This window comes from Grampus griseus (assembly GCF_964374135.1).
Source record: "Grampus griseus genome assembly, chromosome: 12".
Lineage (NCBI taxonomy): Eukaryota > Metazoa > Chordata > Mammalia > Artiodactyla > Delphinidae > Grampus > Grampus griseus.
In genome coordinates, this window is record NC_139006.1 from 72858267 (window position 1) to 72879072 (window position 20806).

General features: G+C 44.8%; 1 protein-coding gene across 8 annotated transcripts in view; it reads left to right on the plus strand.

The window, feature by feature from the left end:
- The window catches only part of NEDD4L (NEDD4 like E3 ubiquitin protein ligase), a 147524-nt gene that overhangs the window by 111007 nt on the left and 15711 nt on the right, over positions 1–20806 (plus strand). For all 8 annotated transcript variants that reach the window (XM_082667467.1, XM_082667471.1, XM_082667468.1 and 5 more), the window contains 5 exons: positions 3571–3636; positions 5398–5627; positions 7088–7209; positions 9640–9710; positions 11347–11442. In XM_082667467.1, coding sequence (XP_082523593.1) covers positions 3571–3636; positions 5398–5627; positions 7088–7209; positions 9640–9710; positions 11347–11442 — 585 coding nt within the window. The remainder of the gene's footprint in view (positions 1–3570; positions 3637–5397; positions 5628–7087; positions 7210–9639; positions 9711–11346; positions 11443–20806) is intronic.

Here is a 20806-nt window from a genome sequence, read left to right on the forward strand (position 1 = left end):
GCTAGCTGGCAGTTGAGTCTGCCCTGGAAGTCATGTCTTCTGAAGCTGGCATGAGATAATAAAAGGAAATCTTTTTTTTTTTTTTCAGCTTAATTTTCTTCTATTACAGTTAATCATAGCTAAGAACATCACATACTTTTCCTCTTTTGAGAACTCACTGTTCCTGTCATGGTTTGTTCCCTCCTGTCATTCTGGTTTCTGCTCAGGTTTCCCTTTCTCAGAGCTGCCTTCCCCAACCATCCCATGTAAAACAACCACTGAGGAACTCTATCATTTTTCCACCTAGCGTTTACCACTATGTATTCATTTATTTCTTATTACCTATTGCTCACAATAGCTTCTAAAAAAGCTACAGAGCAAAAAGCATGATAATGCCTTTATTGGCTTATGTCAGACCATTGTATCCTTTTCCTTAGGTTGGTGGTTGTCCAGATAGTGATAAAATGTCTACCTTTTCTGGAATCAGAATTCTTACAGTGTTTCATCAGACTAAACACTGCCCAAAATAAATACGATATGTAGTCAAATCTAATGTTCAGTGAAGAGGCACATGAAGACTCGCTTAAAAATTAAAAACTAAGAACAGACCGTAGGTAGTATTGTCTTTAGAATGTTCTTAAGATACTTAAATATGTTGTCTTTTGCTCTTGAATTACAAAGCAAAATACTGACATGATCATTGTTTTCTATGAGAGTAGTAACTTTTTTTTTTTTAACATCTTTTTTAGGGTATAATTGCTTTACAATGGTGTGTTAGTCTCTGCTTTATAACAAAGTGAATCAGTTATACATATACGTATGTTCCCATATCTCTTCCCTCTTGCGTCTCCCTCCCAGTAACATGTTTTTGTTTTGCCTTACTTATTATTTGTATGACCATGTCTTAAAACAGTCTGAAGGGAGGAAGCTTTTGTTCTTCATGTCTCCCCTTTCCTGTCAGGAGTAAGCATGGTGAAGGTGTAAGGTTTCGAGGCTGGAAACACTTTGCAAAGGATCAGCATATTTTATTAATGTAGCACAAAATGATATCAGCAGAAGTATTCTTGCCCAAATTCACAGTATGCGCTAAAAAGCAACGAGTTGTTCTGACTGTGAGGCTGTCACAGTTACATCCAGGTGTGTGCGTAAGCAATCCTTTCTGCTTCATAAAAAAATTGTAAGCCTCTTCCATCGCCTGAAGTCACAGCTCCGACTCTCGGATACTGTAAGCTACTTGACATCATAGCAAGTACCGAATATTTAAATGACTGTATAAAAATGTAATTACTTTGCCTGAAGAGATTCCAGAACTTATGAATAATGTTAGCTCAGTGACTGAGCTCACTCCTGTGGTATCGTCACTCTGCTCCATAGATACAGCATTCCAGATTTAAAGAAATCCTTGCCCACGACCTCTAAATAGTCAACTCCTAAAATGAGGACTTTTCCAACGTGCTGTTTACCCAGTTTTCTTCCTTGACAAGTGTATCAGTTCGCTTGCCTTTCTGCTTGTTGCTTTTCTCCCAGAGATTTTTTTTTAACATTTTTATTGGAGTATAATTTCTTTACAATGTTGTGTTAGTTTCTGCTGTATAATAAAGTGAATCAGCTATATGTATACACATATCCCATATCCCCTCCCTTTTGCGTCTCCCTGCCACCCTCCCTATCCCACCCCTCTAGGCGGTCACAAAGCACTGAGCTGAGCTGATCTCCCTGTGCTATGTGGCTGCTTCCCACTAGCTATCTGTTTTACATTTGGTAGTGTATACATGTCCATGCCACTCTCTCAGTTTGTCCCAGTTTACCCTTCCCCCTCCCCGTGTCCTCAAGTCCATTCTCTATGTCTGCGTCCTTATTCCTATCCTGCCCCTAGGTTCTTCAGAACCAATTTTGATTTTTTTTTTTAGATTCCATATATATGTGTTAGCATACGGTATTTTTTCTTTTTCTGACTTACTTCACTCTGTATGACAGACTCTAGGTCCATCCACCTCACTACAAATAACTCAATTTCATTTCTTTTTATGGCTGAGTAATATTCCATTGTATATATGTGCCACATCTTCTTTATCCATTCATCTGTCGATGGACACTTAGGTTGCTTCCGTGTCCTGGCTATTGTAAATAGTACTGCAGTGAACATTGGGGTGCATGTGTCTTTTTGAATTACGGTTTTCTCAGGGTATATGCCCAGTAGTGGGATTGCTGGGTCGTATGGTAGTTCTATATTTAGTTTTTTAAGGAACCTCCGTACTGTTCTCCATAGTGGCTGTATCAATTTGCATTCCCACCAACAGTGCAAGAGGGTTCCCTTTTCTCCACACCCTCTCCAGCATTTATTGTTTGTAGATTTTTTGATGATGGCCATTCTGACCCATGTGAGGTGATACCTCATTGCAGTTTTGATTTGCATTTCTCTAGTGATTAGTGATGTTGAGCATCTTTTCATGTGTTTGTTGGCAATCTGTATATCTTCTGTGGAGCAATGTCTAGTTAGGTCTTCTGCCTGTTTTTGGATTGGTTTGTTTTTTTGATATTGAGCTGCATGAGCTGCTTGTAAATTTTGGAGATTAATCCTTTGTCAGTTGCTTCATTTGCAAATATTTTCTCCCATTCTGAGGGTTGTCTTTTCGTTTTATTTATGGTTTTCTTTGCTATGCAAAAGCTTTTAAGTTTCATTAGGTCCCATTTGTTTATTTTTGTTTTTATTTCCATTTCTCTAGGAGGTGGGTCAAAAAGGATCTTGCTGTGATTTATGTCGTACAGTATTCTGCCTATGTTTTCCTCTAAGAGTTTTATAGTGTCTGGCCTTACATTTAGGTCTTTAATCCATTTTGAGTTTATTTTTGTGTATGGTGTTAGGGAGTGTTCCAATTTCATTCTTTTACATGTAGCTGTCCAGTTTTCCCAGCACCACTTGTTGAAGAGGCTGCCTTTTCGCTATTATATATTCTTGCCTCCTTTATCAAAGGTGACCATATGTGTGTGGGTTTATCTCTGGGCTTTCTATCCTGTTCCATTGATCTGTATTTCTGTTTTTGTGCCAGTACCTTACTGTCTTGATTACTGTAGCTTTGTAATATAGTCTCAAGTGTAGGAGCCTGATTCCTCCAGCTCCGTTTCTCCTTCTCAAGATTGCTTTGGCTATTCGTCTCCCAAAGATTTTTAAAGCACAATCAGTCTTTTCTGGATGACAGTGTAGGTCATTTGGAGTTGTGTGTTAAAGTATGATAGCCAATAACTTACCTAAACTACAACCTATAAAAAGATTACAATGTACCCTGATGCATATTCAGACAGAAGTCACATGGAAAGTCTATTCAGTTTATGTATAATACCTCTAAATGATTTCTTGAATATCTGTATTGTTGTTTTCAGGGGTGAAAGCCCTATTCAGTGCTGATTAACCTTAATCATTTCTAGAACGTTCGCATGTGCTACATAGACATTATGTAAATTTCAGTGGTTATGTGGAGAGTGACGATTTTCAGGTTCATGATTCATGAAATTTTCTGAACGTTGGCTTAGTACACATAAAATTTCAAACATGTTGTTCATATTATCTATATTTATACATTTGTCTTCCAGGCTGTTCCTTACTCCAGAGAATTTAAGCAGAAATATGACTACTTTAGGAAGAAATTAAAGAAACCTGTGAGTACATATCTTCCAAAAATGCTGTTTTAGTCATTTGTAAGTTACCCAAATTACTTCACTGAGAACACCTCGTTTCTTACTGTTACGTGTATACTAAAAATATGACCTTCCTTTTCTCACTGCACTTTGATCCACCTGGATCTTCAATCTGAATTTTCTTTTTAACAGACATGGTAAGTGAAGATTAACTGAGTATTACATATCAAATTACCTGAAGGTAATTTCTTATGTAATACATTAAAAAATAGAAATGATTTTTATGAGGTATAAAATAATTCAGGAACTAGTGAAAAATTGTGGAGAAGCCTGTGCAATCAATTATGGCTATCCTATTTAATAAAATCTAGATCCTAATTCGAAAAATGTTCAAGTCCCTTTACATTCAGAAATACAGTTTTAATGATGATATGTACAACAAAAGTATAATTTATAATATTTGACATATTAAGACCAAGTGTAATTTTCAGATTAAAATTCTTACTAGGAAACCCGTTAAGATTCTGACAAAACTGAGAAACCCTGTAAGGCTTTTTACAGGCAGTGTTTTAAAATACAATATTATATTTTCTACTAACATCTCTCCCCAGATGCTTTAATACTGTGTCTTCTGTTTTACTTTCTGATTTCACCTCTCTGGTGTAAATTTTACCAGTTTTCTCCTAAGTTTGTGCCTTCACTATTTTGGGGGTGTTTTTGTTCCCGTCACCATTTCTTGGCTTCCTCACTGGGGAAAGCTGCAGCTCAGATCACCCGCATTTGCCTGTGTTCCTTCCCCATCTCCCCCACCCCGCTCCACTCCCTCAGCTGATGCCTCATTTTCCTGGCCTCTGCTATGGATGAGGCACTGGGGATGCAGAGACGCTTGAAACACAGCCTCTGCCTTGGGGAGCTCCCTCTTACGGGTTCTGTTCTCTCTTCTAACATCCTGACTCAAGGAGCTCCTGGGTAACTCCTTCTGAAATGACTCACATTTGAACCTGTGGAATTCCAGTGTTTCTTTGTGCGCCGCCTGCATTTCCTCCAGTGATGTGATGACTGTAGACATCACGCTGTCTCACTTTGTGGCACTTGCACCGTGGTACCTTCTGCCTGGAAACTGACTCTGTAGATCCATCATCCTGGCAAAGCTGACCCTGGACCTGTTTTGCCAGGAAGCAGTTATTCACAACTTCAGTCAAGTGCTTTTTCATTTTCACGTTTAGTAACTGTTGCCTTTGGGATGCTTTCCCACAACTTGGCCGTGATAATCAGGGTCCCACTCCCCATGGCAACAGAACTAGCTTGTAGGCATCATGGTCACAGCTACCAGCTGGAGTCCCTTACCAGGGCTGAGGATCATCCCAGCCTGGCCAGGTGGGGATTGTCTATGGGTTTTAATCCCCTGGACTTTGACTAAAACAGTATACAGAGTTGACCATATTTCAGTTGCCAGTGGGCAGGTAAGTGCCCCACAGTTGCTTATAAAAGGGAGAGAGGATGACTGTCTTCACTCAGCATAGTTTCTTCTGCAGCGCGTGTTGCTGGCTCAGTCTGACACCTGCTGGTGGATGCTGTGTGTCTCCTCCTGACACAGGCTTTCTGTCTGTGTGAAGAACAATCTAGAAAGGAGAGAGTTTCGGTTGGAACCATTCATCATTGCTTGTTTATTTGAAGGCTGCCATCATTTCTGCTCTTTGTTTTTGTTTTTTTTTCTGTTAGGAAGTAAGGTGTATATTTACTGTCTGATGGTGTGTGGGGTTTTTTTCCTCTTGTTTTTAGGCTGATATTCCAAATAGGTTTGAAATGAAACTTCACAGAAATAACATATTTGAAGAGTCCTATCGGAGAATCATGTCTGTGAAAAGACCAGATGTCCTGAAAGCTAGGCTGTGGATTGAATTTGAATCAGAAAAAGGTCTGGACTACGGGGGCGTGGCCAGAGAATGGTTCTTCTTACTGTCCAAAGAGATGTTCAACCCCTATTACGGTCTGTTCGAGTACTCTGCAACGTAAGTGTCTGGAGTGCATTCAGAAGGTGTCCGCACTGAAGCAGTTTTATTCTTCATGAATTTAAACTTAATGAAAGAATAAGCAGCTCGCTCAGAGGTGAATTAACACTGCTGATTTCAGCCCCTCCCCGCCAGCCCCTGTAAGTCTAGAACAGGTCTGACTCTTCATGGTGAACTAACGTACTCTGTGAACACCTAAAAATAATTCTTCTCTTGTCTGTTGTGTTCATGTAATAGAGATTGAAAATGTGTTGGGTACTTAACGGTAAGGAACAAGGCAATTTTCATTCATAACGTTATGTTAATTTAGGAGAATTTGTCACTGTCAGAATTCAGAAGGTTGTTGTCTTATGAACAAGAATAGTTTCTGAAGTCAAATTACTTAAAGGCAAACTGAGGACCCGTCCTTTAGGATCCAAAGGACCACGCCCACCCCACCGTGCATTAGGATTTCATCACTGCCAGGCGTGCAGACCGAGGCAGAGTCTATTGCTTTCTCGGGAATCAAACACTGCTACTCGCAAGGCCACCCTTTCCTCCTCCAGGCTGTGGCTTCTCCAGAGGCTTAGGCAGGACCCGAGCCCCCAGTAAAACAGTTGACCTTGAAAAGCAGCCTGTGCTCTGCAGGCACAAGGGTTCTCCCGTGTCTTCCCCCTGGTGCCGGTCTCCTGGGAGCTCTTTTGGAAGGCAGCCTCAGTGTTCTTCTCCGATGCTCTGGCCAAGAATTTCCCATTTTGTAAAATTGATAAAAGCCATTGAAGTGGAGGGGAGGATCCAGAGGCGAGATCTGCACCTCTTACCCACATTCCCAAAGCTGCCCCCAGAAGAATCTGGCCCCGGAGCCCATTTTGCAAACCACCGATCCTCCTGATGGTGAGATCAAAGAAGGGCGATGAGGTGTACGTCAACCTCGTGAGGTTTGCACTGTTGGGACAGCCGTATGTTGCTACCAGTGGCCTCCAGGCCTTTCAGGGCAGAATGCTGGTCAGATGGATCAGGGGTTGGACCCCTGGGAAAAATTTTAATCCCCAAACCAAAAGCTTCTCAAGGGAGTTAACCCCCTTTCTCACAGAGACAACCTGTTGCACTCACACGTAGCTGGGAATCCCTGTCCAGCCCCTTTGGTATGTGGGGCTTCTCAGCTTCCCCAAATACCTGGCTGAACCGTATGAAATTGAGATTTTTGTCGATCAACAGTAGTCAGAGATGCAGTTTCTCACGGTTTAACATGACGGCATATTCACCAGCTCCAGTAGACCTCCGTCCTTGGTCACGGAAAAGGGCTAACCAAATAAGCCCCGTTGTCTGGCTTTTATGCCTTACCTGTCAGGTACAGGATGTTTGTAGGCGCACTGTAAAAGCTTAATGACAGGCAGCACTGGAAAATTCAAATTCTTGCATTTCTTACTTATTGCATTTATTTACCACCTTTCTTTTTCTCTCTCTCCCTCCCTAAAAAGGGACAACTACACACTTCAGATCAATCCCAATTCAGGCCTCTGTAATGAAGATCATTTGTCCTATTTCACTTTTATTGGAAGAGTTGCTGGTCTGGCAGTATTTCATGGGAAACTTTTAGATGGTAAGTTATTAAAAAGTGTTGAAGTAATAAAAATTGGACAGTGCTGTCTGTGGTCTCTTATCAGGTGTCTTATCTTTCACATCATAGGTTTTAAGCAAAAGTGCTTCACTGGTTCTCCCTCTGTAAATCAGTAGTTTCTTTAATGTTTTGTCCATAATGAAGGTGCTTTTTTTTCCTGGTGTCATCTTAATCTGAGCACTGAAGACATAGTGTCTACACACAGTTTGAAAAAGCTTTTTATTTGAAAAACTTAAGTGTGAAGCACAGAACATTCTGTATTTGTGCATTTTCTATGTTTTCCAGAATAACATTTCTTTAGCAGGAACTAGATTTGATGACAGATGGAAAGTATTGATTGAAAAGTTCATTAAAACGGTCTAATTCAGCCAGTATCCTGCCACTGTCCTGTTTGTCCCCAAATTACCATTTTTTTGAATGTGAAGAGACTGTAAATAATTTCAAAGCAGTGTTAGAACTCAGCTAAGACCTTGACCCCTGGGATCACTGCTGAAACAGATGGCACAGAATAATCTCATTATTATCTAAAGCATGTAAGTCATGCAAAGTACCAAGAATTTCAAGGTACCTTGGAAGTCAGGAGTGAAACCCCCCTCCCTGGCTGAATCAATAGGCCTATAATAGAGACTTCTTATGGATTTGGTCATTGAAAAAGTAGTGCCCTTAAGAGAACATTACAGAAATCATCAGTGAGGAGAGAGAATCAGAAATATTTTTGAAGAATTTAGGTGTGAAGTGGTTGAGAGTAGAAGACAGATCAAGATTAAGATTGACACTGCAGTTACTGGAGAGAGAGATTTCCAGGAGAATTATGGGAACTGCATTTGTGGAACCTTAGCTATGCTAGTTGATGTACCCTGTGTACTTTCTCCTTTAATAAATTTTTACTGGTCATGGCTAGCTGATGTTGATCCTCTAATTTCAACATTGTATTTTTTTACGGGGGGCGGGGCTGGTGGCAGGAGTAAACACTTTTTTTTCTGATTAGGGGGAAACTGTTCTCACTCTGTATAGGTATATACAGTGAATGTATTTTAATTTGCAGCACGGGAGTCATGCCATAGATTATTAGAACGGCCGTTATGTACCTTCTGCTGAGAAAGAAGACGTTCTTAGTTGCTACAGGGGAAATAGAGAAAGTTTAAGCTGAGATCCTGACCTCAGGGGACCGATGTTCTAGTGAGGGTACGGGAAACATGGGTCCAGAGTCCGGCAGAAGGGAGCACACGGAGGTCTCTGCGGGGGAGCGCTTTACCGGCATTAGCCTCGCCAGGAGGCTGCGGTGGGGTTGGTGCACTTAGAAGCTGGGATCGTTTCAGAAGAGCGAGGACGGGCCAGGAGTCAAGGCTGCCTGGAGTAGTGATGGGGGCATCTAGGTCCCTGCTGCAAAAGGAGATAGGAGGTAACCGTGTCCTCGGGAATTGCAAGAAGAGCCCGAATGCCCCCCAGGTGTGTGGCCAGCAGTGTCTTTGTTTCCCGGGACCATGAACGGCCCTGGAGGCAGAGCAGACACGCTGCGCATCAGATCAGCCCCTGCTCCCTTCTGTGGCTTCACCCCCCAGACAGCAGGGGCTTTGAGCCGCAGCCGCAGGGCCGCACCGAAGCCAGTGGGAGCGGGAACGGGCTGCGAGGGAGGCTGGTTAGACCTGGAGGGGGCGCTGAGGATGGGAGTTGAGGGTGAAGGGGGAGGACTGAGGTTCCAGGGGCGCCTGTGTCAGGAGGCATGTGACGCTGACTTGCCTGGGACGGGGTGAAGTGGGGTCCCTGCAGGGCAGCTGCGCAGTCGTGCTGGCATTGCCACCGCCCTCGCCTCCCTCAGGCCGTCATCACCCGGCCCGGGAAGACTGCACAGCCTTCTGAACGGCCTCCCTCGTTTCCTTCCTGTCTGTCCCTTTCAGTTGCTCTTCCCATTACTGCCCAAGCGATGACATTGAAATGCAGGTGGAATTGCCCCCTGGCGTTTCAGTGACTCCCCTTGGCCCTGGGCAGCGTGTAAGCTGTACACTCCCTGCCCAGTCCCTCCTCTGGCCTGTCTGCCCGGGATGCCCTGTGCTTCGGTCCTGGCGAATCCCGGGTCTTGTCCCTCTGCTGGGAGTGCCCTTCTCTCCCCCCGTGCGTGCGCCCTGTTTGCGCTACAGATTGCTGATTGTGCCTGAAGCTCATTTGTCACCTCCAGCAGCCTTTCTGACCTCACCCCTCTGCTGTACCATCTCTGTTAGTATAACTGCCCTCCTTCCTAAACCCCTTCCCCCAACCCTGCCCCAAACCAGGCCCTCATCTTACTGTAGAAAACCCTCGATTGTTCTGTCCCGGTCTCTCATTCAGATGAAAGCAGGTTCATCTTTTATTTCATGCTCGGATGCACAGCATCGTCAAAGATTTGAAACTAACTCAGTTTTCACCGCGTTTTAGGTTTCTTCATTCGACCGTTTTACAAGATGATGCTGGGGAAGCAGATAACTCTGAATGACATGGAGTCTGTGGTGAGTAAACAGAGGTCACTCCCGCGGGCCGCACCAGCAGCTTGTGCATTATGGGAAGGCAGCCAAGACCATGTTGTAGTCACAGCAATTGTTATGGGCGTCGCCATTCAGTATGGACAGCAGGGATTGTTCAAGAGGCTAACTTATCTCCCTAAAGTTTTTAATAAGCAAATCATTCTGCACATTGCCTAGAGCCGTGGTATTTAGGGTGGGCGCACCCACATCTCAGTTACCTCTGCTTCCTCGGAACTGGTCTGACCAAATTAAATCCAAGGGTCATTTGGAGACCTCACTGCTGCCCTTGTTTTCCATGGAAAACTGCTAATACTGCACACTTAGAGGTTCATCCGCTATCCCTCTGCTTTCCGACCTCAAAAAATGGCAGGGAGCCAGACAAAAACAGCAGATGAAGGGAAGACTGTTTATACTCATCCCAGATACGGAAGAAGGGTAAGGGACCACTACAGTGTAGGAGAGGAAGGAAAAGTTAGAAAGTAATTGCTAACTTTTGATTTGGGTTTTCATGTTGCATTTAACTTATTTAATCTAGGCTGACCATTTTAGAGTTGAAAGGCTTTTCTATAAAGAACAAAAGTTGATGCTCTTTTCCTGGTATACTTTTGCTTCTGTTTTTCGTTTAATTTACCTGTACTCCCACCATTCACCTCTCACCTCTCACCATTCGCCGGCCACACACAGGGCCATCAGGAAGCATCTTCGTCCATTTGGGGTGTTTGCAGCTCTGCTCTCACGTTCTGTCACTTGAGTCAGAAAGCATCTTCCTGCCCTCAGCCTCGCTGCCGTGTTGACTGTATGTGTTGTGTAGTTGGGTATGTGGCCGTGCGCCCCTCCCTCACAGCTCATCCTCTGGGTGTGGAAGGAGAGTAGAAGGCCAGCAGTGCACACAAGTCCACTCAGCTGGGTTTTCCCCGGGCGGGCAGCTCTGTGTATCCACGGTACCCGTGTCGAGTTTCTCTCCAGCTTTTACCTTTAGCTTAGCCTTTATGCTTTTGTTACTGTATGGTGAGGAGGCTAGGAGTATAAAAATCTCTCTTCAAGTCTAAAGTAATTTTATTCGCCATGTTGACAGTCGGTGCACACATTCTGTTTGGTCTTCGTCGAACCCCTGGGGCTGCCCAAGAGACAGAGGAGTCCAGGCTCTCAGGGCCTGTGTTCTGACACCAGGGCAGCCTCTTCCTGTTTGCTCACAGTGACTTGCAGAGAGTGCTGGAAGCACAGGAAGGGGCATAACTTGAAACCATTGGTATTTAAGTAGAGCATTCTCTATCCTTCCTCCTTTCCTCTGATATTTTCACTCTTAAAAGATGGGGAGTATGTTCGTCTCTACATGTTCAGTTCCGTAATGTTATGACGGCCATCCAGAGCAGGCTGCTTCCTCTTGACAGAGGACAGGATCCAACTACAAACCCCTGTTACTACCAAAGCAGTTTTTTAGTTTGTATTTTTTAATTAAAGTGGAAGAGAAGGTTTGGGGTAGAGCTGGAAACATATTAGTGACTCATGCATTTCTTGAGATTCTGGATGGAATTACATTTAAAGGACATAATTATTTAAAGAAATGAGTGTGTGTTTTGGGAAAAAATGCTTAATTTTAATTTTTGTGTCATTTCTGTAGGATAGTGAATACTACAACTCTTTGAAATGGATCTTAGAAAATGATCCGACTGAACTGGACCTTATGTTTTGCATTGATGAAGAAAACTTTGGGCAGGTATGTGTGGGTAACCCCACGAGCTCCCCCTGGACTTTCAAAGAGTCTTTGCTTCTTTGAGTCTTTGCTAATTATCATCTGATTGTATCAGTATCTTATTGTCATGCCAGGAAGCCAAGTCCCAATTACAACTGCCTCTCTTCCTGCAAAGTTAGAGAAATTCTAAGGCCTCTGGTGTGTGAAGTAGCACCTACTTCTCACATCTAAAGCAGATCTGAATGTGAATGTTTGTGCCTTGGTTTTTTGGGTTTTTGTTGTTGTTGTTGTTGCGGTATGCAGGCCTCTCACTGTTGTGGCCTCTCCCGGACCGGGGCACAAACCCGTGTCCCCTGCATCGGCGGGCGGACTCTCGACCACTGCGCCACCAGGGAAGCCCTGTGCCTCGGTTTTAAAATTTGGATACTTCAAAAAAATAGTGTAAATGTTTACTTAGTGATATAAATACATGACCAGGAGTAGGTGATGCCTGGGGGGGGGCCTTGGTTTTTTTCCCTCTGCTTTAATGGTTCCCTTGTCATGGTGAAGTTTGTCTTTGGGGGCTCAGCAGGCTCAGGGTTTTCTAACATTCCTTCTTGCTTTGCACCAATACTGTCTTTAAGGCTGGATTAACCATAAAGATCAATTTCAGAGATAAAGTTGCCTTCTTGGAATTCCCATCCTCATCCTAAAGTTCTGTAGGATGTGTTTGTCTTCAACCTGAAACCTTTGGTTCATTTGTCCCCCGGTGATAACGATGCTTTTGGGAAGGACTTCTCAGGATCATCCAACCCCTGGTACCTGTCCTTTCACAAAAGCCCAGAGAGAGTTCCCATCTACCAGACCAAGTGTACGTGGCCTTGGCGTTCATGAGATCATGGAGCCCGTTTTAAGGCTTGCTAATGGAACGTGACATTGATCAGTTCTTTATTGCTTCAGAGATGATTGCAAGTGTGCTCCGCTGTCCAGAAAGTGTGCTCACGTTGGCTGTCGTTTCACGATGCTGTGCTCAGTTTTATAGGTGAGGTAAGGAAATCAGGTCCCTGCCCTCTTGGGTTCGCAGTCTTAGAAAAAAGAAGCTGGTGCCGCTGGATATAAAGAAATTAATGACACCTGGGGTAAAAACTGTTGCGAAGGAACGTGATCACACATACCAGAATCACTTGTTACATCCGCTCAGGCCAGGAAACCGTCACTCGTGTGAGTCCCAGAAGTGGGTGGGTCTCAGGGAGTCTGTGTTTTCTTTCCTTCCTGGTTGGTTGAGTTGAGGCACCAGGAATGAGAGAGACCCTGGGATTAATGGAAATCATCACCGAGTCCATTAAGAATCTCATTTTGCCCTCCCCATCCTTTTTCGCTCCGTACTGTGTTTCATGCCCCCAAACCTTCACAGACCGATGGACACTGCTGTCCTTGTGGGAGTCCTGTCGTGGGGTGGGGGAGGGAAATCTCTTCTGCACCACGCCCAGAGCTGTCCCCTCCAGGTTAGCGGTGGCCCCCCTGCCCAGCACTGAATGTAAATGGGTTCTGGCCCTTGTCTGCTTCCTTCCTCCACTGCTCCCTCCCCTGAAGCCCCTGCAAGTCACCCCCACTTCACCCCTTCTCCCCACTCCCCACCCCGCTCCGCTCTTCTCCTTCCACCTCCCCTAAGCCCTGCTGCTCTGCTGGCCCCGCCACGCTGATGCTCCCCTGCCCACTTCTTTCCTTGTCCTGCCGTCGCTCGCTGGGCGGCCTCACTCTGCGCATCTCTGCGCTGCTCACCGCCAGCCTCTTACCTGCAGCCCACACCCTTCCTCTAGCGTCCAGATTCCCCCTGCTTCGGCTGCCTCCTGAGCCGTGTCTCCTGAAAGACCCACAGGTCCCCGAACTGAAAAAGCCACTTCCTCCTCCCGACCCCCCATCTCTACTCCGGTCTAACCAGTGGCCACACCCTCCCCTCCGGCCTGAAACTGGAGTCCCCTTGGAATCGTCCCTCTCCCTCCGTGTCCAGCCGGTCGCTGCGTCCTCTAGCCCCAGCCTGCTCATCGCTCCCCTTGTCTGCACCCTCCCCTTGTTGAGGCTCTGCCGGTTCCTTGGCTGTGTCGGGTAGCAGTCTCCCTGGTCCCTACATCGCCCCTCACTCCAGTCCGTTCTCTGATGCCTCCACACATATGCTCCGGATGTAGTGGTTCTGAAGAGCAAACCTGGACCTGTAACTCTTCTGCTCGACACACATTCTTCACTGGCCAGCCTGTGCACTTCAGTGTGAATTAAAACCTTTCCTGCACGGCTTAGGACCCCTCGCTGCCCACCTTTACCTTCCCTCCCAACACCTCCGTCCTCTCACCTTCACAGCCATGGGGGGCCTGCCTCGGCGTCCCCCAGGATGCCCCGTGCCCTGTCACTGGCTGCGTGGCGCCCTCTCCTTGCCGACCCATCCTCCCCTCCCCCGCCATAACGCTCTGTCCTCCAGCCATCCCCGGCCTGCCGCCCGCTGTGAGCCCCCTGAGGCCTCCTTGGTTTCTCCAGTGCCCGGTGTGTAGCGATGGCTGCTAAATGCTGAGTGAGCAAAGGAATGAATCATGCTGCCTAGGTTTTTTTTTTAATGTTATAAGTAATGGAAGCTCCAAGTGTGAGACAACAAAATAATTGGAATTGCAATGACTTTTTTTTAAGCTGGACATATTTAAGGGTCTTAACTGCCAATTTTCAAAGGATAACACATGGCTAACCATCCTAGAACCGTGTCTTCTTTGCATTTTTAACACATGTAGGGAGGAGTAGGGATAAAGAACTAAGGAAGATTTAAAATCAGTCTTGGGTGTCAAATGCAAAGAAAAAAAGGTCTCTTTATATTATATCCACTTGTAGAAATCCATATGACTAACTTAACACAGTTCAGAAGACATTAGTGATGCCAAAGTTAGAAGCAGACTAAACCTTCCTTAGTTACAGGTAAATGTAACTGTTTCCACCTAATAAGTACAAACCAGACAAGATGTTTGCATTTTTAGGTAGACTTCTAATAAAGATTCTCATGGTCGTTATAGCTCATGTCTATGGTTCATTCAAAACAATTCTTAAACCTCCTCATTTAATGTGGGTTTTTCTGACTTTGGATTGAATCAGGTAGAGTAAATGCAGTAATCAAAACAGACTCACGAGATGAGTAAGATAATGATTAGGTGCCCTATTTGTGAAATTACTGGCTTTCCTTTTTAGAGAGTGAAACCTCATTAACGAGGAGCTAGCATATCTATTTTGCGTTCTGGGAGGAAATGTAGAGTGAATTAAGCAGCCACACATTGATCTCATCTCCCACATCCAATCCATCACCAGGCCCTGTTCATTTTGACTCCCGACTATTCTTCAGTTCTCTCTGTTCTCCTTGTCTGTCCCCCCAACAGTACCCAAGCCTAAGCTACCATCTTCTCTCGTAGATTCCTAACTGGTTTTTTATATCCACCTTTGGCCTCCTACAATGGCAGAGTGGTCTTTTCAGAATGTGAAATGATCATTCCATTCCTCTGCTTAAAACATGCAGAGATTTCCCACTTTATCACTGTCAAGATAAAGACCCAAGTCCTTAATTTGCCTCATGAAGTCCTGCGTGGCTGGGCCCTGCCTGTTCATCTCCAGGTGCATTTTGCATCAGTGCTGCCCCTCGTGCTTTCTGGGTCTGGTCCCACGAGACTTCTTGCACACAACAAGCTCCTTCTTGCCGCAGGACCTTTGCACATGCCATTCCTTCAGTGGGGAACACACTCCCATCGTCAGTTCAGACAAAGCCAGCTCTGACCCAGGACCACAGTACTTCAGAGTACCTTCCGTGTCTCCCCATGGCAGGTACCATAGGTGACTTTGCATGTATTTGTATGGTTATGTGTTTAGCATCTCTCTCTCCCATGAGAGTCAGTCTCGGTGCTCGCTGCTCTGGGTCTGCCTTTTGCTCACCATTGTGCACTCGCCACCTGGCAGTGCCTGGTACAGGGTAGACACTCAGAATAGAGGTGTTGAACCAAAAATGTGGACATCAGCAAGAGGCCCGCGCAGGCCTCCCCCTCCCCCAGCCCTCTGCAAAACTGCTGACCGTGCATTGCCATTTTCTAACCCAAGAGGAAGCCCACGCCTCCTTGTGCAAAAAGATAAAGTCATTTCTTCACTAGAGTGAAGTTACCACAGAAGTGAAATGTGCGTGCAGTCGGCCTTCCTTAGTGCTTTTAGGCTCTCTTTTTCTCATTCCATGGTTAGAAATATCAGGCCATGAAGTTCGGTGGTAGCTGTCACTTCATGTAATGAAATTGCAGCTGTTGCCATTTTTTTCCAGTCTGCTTTTTTTGTGGTTGGTGAGAATCTGCAGCTGCTGGCTTCTGGGGCCTACTAACAATGTTTCAGATGAACAAACTTCAATATTTGAACAGTCGTCATATGCCAGACAGAAAGAATCAACCATACACTCACGTACAGCCCTGCACACGCATGCCCCACCAGGAGGAGACATCCTCTTAGAGCTGCGCCAAGCAGAAGTTCTTGACGGCAGAGTCAGCAGAGCAGCCCCTGATTTGGTTGCTTTGAAGAGGCGCTAGCGGTGTGGACTTCCAAGAAGCTGGCAGTAGGGAGGGGAAGAGAATGGGCAGCAGCCTGTCGGAAAATTCTTGAGGACCTGGCCTGAGTTGGGTGAAGGCACGCATTCTCAACTGGGGAGACGACACCCCTAGGGGGCAAAAACTGGACAACTTTTTGTCTTGGAGGACAGGAAGTCTCAGCCATTACAATGGCTTGTGGGCCTCCAAGGGGGCCACAGAACATAACACGGTGCACCGTGGGTCTCTTTGGTAAGATTGCGTGGGAGGGAAGGGGCAATTGGGGGGTCTAAAAAGGCTCCTGGGGGGTAATTAATGGGGGAAAAGGCTGAGAAGCACGGAGTTGGGGAGAGGGAATAAGGGAAGAGGCAGAAGCTGGAAGTAGGAAGGAGAGAGAGGTGAGAGGCAGAGCGAGGTCATGGCTGGAGCTGGACAGAACCAGACCAAGACCCCAGTGAGGAGGTAGTTCCTCAAAGACCAGGTGAAGGAAGTGGGGCTGGTGGCAGCTGCAGGAAGCATGAAAGCAGAAAGGTGGGCCGGCCGCTGGGAGAGGCTGGGGAGGATGAGGACAGCGCCCAGTAACACGAGCAGAAGCAGTCAGGCCTTCCTCTGCCTGGGTCCCGGATACCCGATTTGACCTAGCCAGTTTTCTCGGTGGACTCCTCAGACATTTGTCATAAAGCATCTGAGGAAGATCGGGGAGATGTGTGTGAATCTGAAGTTGTCACTTGCCACAGAAGAGGGGCCCAGTTCTGTGAGGGCTGCATCCCGGAGCTTCCTCTGATCTTTGTGGTCTTTACGAAGAAGAGAGAGGAGTTCATACTTGGGCCAGGAGACTTCAAGAAAGTGCAGTTTTTTTCTACGAACACTTATTAATCCCCTTCTGTGTGCCAGGCACTGTGTTAGTGTCTTCATGTTGGGTCCTTGAGGAAGGAGTTCAGACACAAGACGAGAACTATATTTAAAAAGTGGAATTTGGGACTTCCCTGGTAGCACAGTGGTTAAGAATCCGCCTGCCAGTGCAGGGGACACAGGTTCGATCCCTGGTCCAGGAAGATCCCACATGCCGCGGAGCAGCTATGCCCGTGTGCCACAACTACTGAAGCCTCCGCACCTTAGAGCCCACGCGCCACAACTACTGAGCCCACGTTCTGCAACTACTGAAGCCCGCACTCCTAGAGCCCGTGCTCTGCAACAAGAGAAGCCACCGCAATGAGAAGCCCGCGCACCGCAACGAAGAGTAGCCCCCGCTCGCCGCAACTAGAGAAAGCCTGTGCGCAGCAACGAAGACCCAATGCAGCAAAAAAAAAATTTAAAAAGTGGAATTTGAACAGCAGCCCACAAGTGGTGTGTAAGGAGAGGGAGATGGGGGTGGAACACCAGCGGAAGCCTGACTGAGAGGCCCGTAGGGCTTGGGGAGGATTTACTCTAAGGGAGCAGCTTAGGGAGCAGGCCTGGAGGCCCCCTTCCCTGCCTGCCCAGAGAAACCATGTGACCTACACGTGAGCCCCAATCAACCACGTGACCCACGGCCGCCCCAGCCGACGATTCCTTACTCGGCACAGAGAGTATGGTCCGGTCGTGTTATTTTTTCTTTTTTTCTTTGAAAAACAATTTTATTTATCTGATTGCAAAATATTAATCTTAGTAATAAAAATAAAGTCAGTACAATAAACACATATTAAAATCACTCATAGTTCCTACCACCTAGAGAAAAGTCACGAGTAAAATTTTGATTTGTATCTTCCAGAATGATTCTCTGTAAACACACACACAAGGTTTTATCTTTTTAACAGAAATGGAATTGTACAGTGTATACAGTTTTAACTTAGTATATTGTAGGTACCTTTCCATGTCAGTAAATACCATTTTAATGGCTACACCAAATTCCGTTTCATAGACTGTACCTTCTTTAACCGTGCCCTAGTGGTCAGCATCGAGGCCATTTCAGTATTTCACTATGTAAACAGTATGATGAGTGTAATCCTGGAATATACATTTTGTACACTTGACCAATTTCTTTCTCTTGGTATAAGTCCTAAGAGAGAAATTATTATGAAAAGGCATATGCACATTAAAATCTTGACTCCTGTTGCCAAATTATCTTTTCAAAAGGTTGAACCAGTTAGACCCTCACCACCAGCCATTGATAAGAACCGTTTCTCTACGCTCAGCAGTGCTGGCTGATTCTGCCAGTTTTCATCACTGGGGGCTGCTTTTGGAGGCGCCAGAAGTGTTTTTCTCCTTTCCCCTCCCCACCCTGTCTCATCTGTGGTTGACCCTCTCATTCAGTAGCTCTGGAAATTGCAGCTCCCAGAAAACATTCTGTTCTAGTACAGCTGAACTGTACTGAAAGCCTCTCAAAATCCAGAACCGGGCTTGGATTTATTAACTTGTCAGTTGGTGTGGATCTGATAGAAAAATCTCATCATGGAAGGGAACAGCAGGACAATCTTTGAGGAATAAATGGGGGGAGAAAGAAAAACTGTCTTATTAAAAAATATTACAAAAGTGTAAATGAATACTGACTACAGACCCCCAAACAATCGACTACAAAAGTGTAAATGAATACTGCTTACAGACCTCCAAATAATTGTCAAAGAACTAAAGATGTGTTACTATAAGAGACCTCCCATCCCACTCCCTAAGCAGAACTGTTTAATATCTTCAAAAAAGTGCCATGACCTGCACAGGACAGGAGCAGGTCACCACGGGGGCAACTGGATGGAATGGAAGACAGCAGCCGGAAGGGGGCACCCGGCAGGAGGGAAGGATTTGAAGAAGAGTGAAAATACAGCAGCAATTAAAGTCCATACTGCATTTGCAAATATTTTCTCCCATTCTGAGGGTTGTCTTGTCTTGTTTATGGTTTCCTTTGCTGTGCAAAAGCTTTTAAGTTTCATTAGGTCCCATTTGTTTATTTTTGTTTTTATTTCCATTTCTCTAGGAGGTGAGTCAAAAAGGATTTTGCTATGATTTATGTCATAGAGTGTTCTGCCTGTGTTTTGCTCTAAGAGTTTTATCGTGTCTGGCCCTACATTTAGGTCTTTAATCCATTTTGAGTTTATTTTTGTGTATGGTGTTAGGAAGTGTTCCAATTTCATTCTTTTACATGTAGCTGTCCAGTTTTCCCAGCACCACTTATTGAAGAGGCTGTCTTTTCTCCATTTTATATTCTCGCCTCCTTTATCAAAGATAAGGTGACCATATGTGCGTGGGTTGATCTGTGGGCTTTCTATGCTGTTCCATTGATGTATATTTCTCTTTTTGTGCCAGTACCATACTGTCTTGATTACTGTTGCTTTGTAGTATAGTCTGAAGTCAGGGAACCTGATTCCTCCAGCTCCGTTTTTCTTTCTCAAGATTGCTTTGGCTATCCGGGGTCTTTTGTGTTTCCATACAAATTGTGAAATTTTTTGTTCTAGGTCTGTGAAAAATGCCAGTGGTAGTTTGATAGGGATTCCATTGACTCTGTAGATTGCTTTGGATAGTATAGTCATTTTCACAATGTTGATTCTTCCAATCCAAGAACATGGTATATCTCTCCGTTTGTATCGTCTTTCTTTCATCAGTGTCTTATAGTTTTCTGCAAACAGGTCTTTTGTCTCCTTAGGTAGGTTTATCCCTGGGTATTTTATTCTTTTTGTTGCAGTGGTAAATGGGAGTATTTCCTTAATTTCTCTTTTGTATTTTTTGTCATTACTGTATAAGAATGCTAGAGATTTCTGTGCATTAATTTTGTATCCTGCTACTTTACCAAATTGATTGATTAGCTCTAGTAGTCTTCTGGTAGCATCTTTAGGATTCTCTATGTATAGTATCATGTCATCTGCAAACAGTAACAGTTTTATGTCTTTTCTGATTTGGATTCCTTTTATTTCTTTTTCTTCTCTGATTGCTGTGCCTGAAACTTCCAAAACTATGTTGAATAATAGTGGTGAGAGTGGACAACCTTGTCTTGCTCCTGATCTTAGAGGAAATGGTTTCAGTTTTTCACCGTTGAGAACGATGTTGCCAGTGGGTTTGTCATATATGGCCTTTATTATGTTGAGGTAGGTTCCCTCCATGCCTACTTCCTGGCATATACCCTGAAAAAACCATAATTCAAAAAGAGCCATGTACCACAATGTTCATTGCAGCACTATTTACAATAGCCAGGACATGGAAGCAACCTAAATATCCATTGACAGATGAATGGATAAAGAAGATGTGGCACATATATACAATGGAATATTACTCAGCCATAAATGGAAATGCAATTGAGTTATTTGTAGTGAGGTGGATGGACCTAGTGTCTGTCATACAGAGTGAAGTACATCAGAAAGAGAAAAACAAACATCATATGCTAACACATATATATGGCATCTAAAAAAAAAATTGGTTCTGAAGAACCTTAGGGCAGGACAGGAATAAAGACGCAGACATAGAGAATGGACTTGAGGATACGGAGAGGGGGAAGGGTAAGCTGGGACGAAGTGAGAGAGTAGCATTGACATATTACAGTACCAAATGTAAAACCAATAGCTAGTGGGAAGCAGCTGCATAGCACAGGGAGATCAGCTTGGTGCTTTATGACCATCTAGAGGGGTGGGATAGGGAGGGTGGGGGGGAGATGCAAGAGGGAGGGGATATGCAGATATATGTATACATACAGCTGATACACTTTGTTGTACAGCAGAAACTAACACAACATTGTAAAGCAACTATACTCCAATGAAGATGTTAAAAAATAAAAAAACAAAGTCCGTACTGCAGACAGTAAAAACGTTGAATTGATGTTGTGGAAAGTGGAGCTCAGTCACGTGGGAGGGAAACGAGATCCCTTC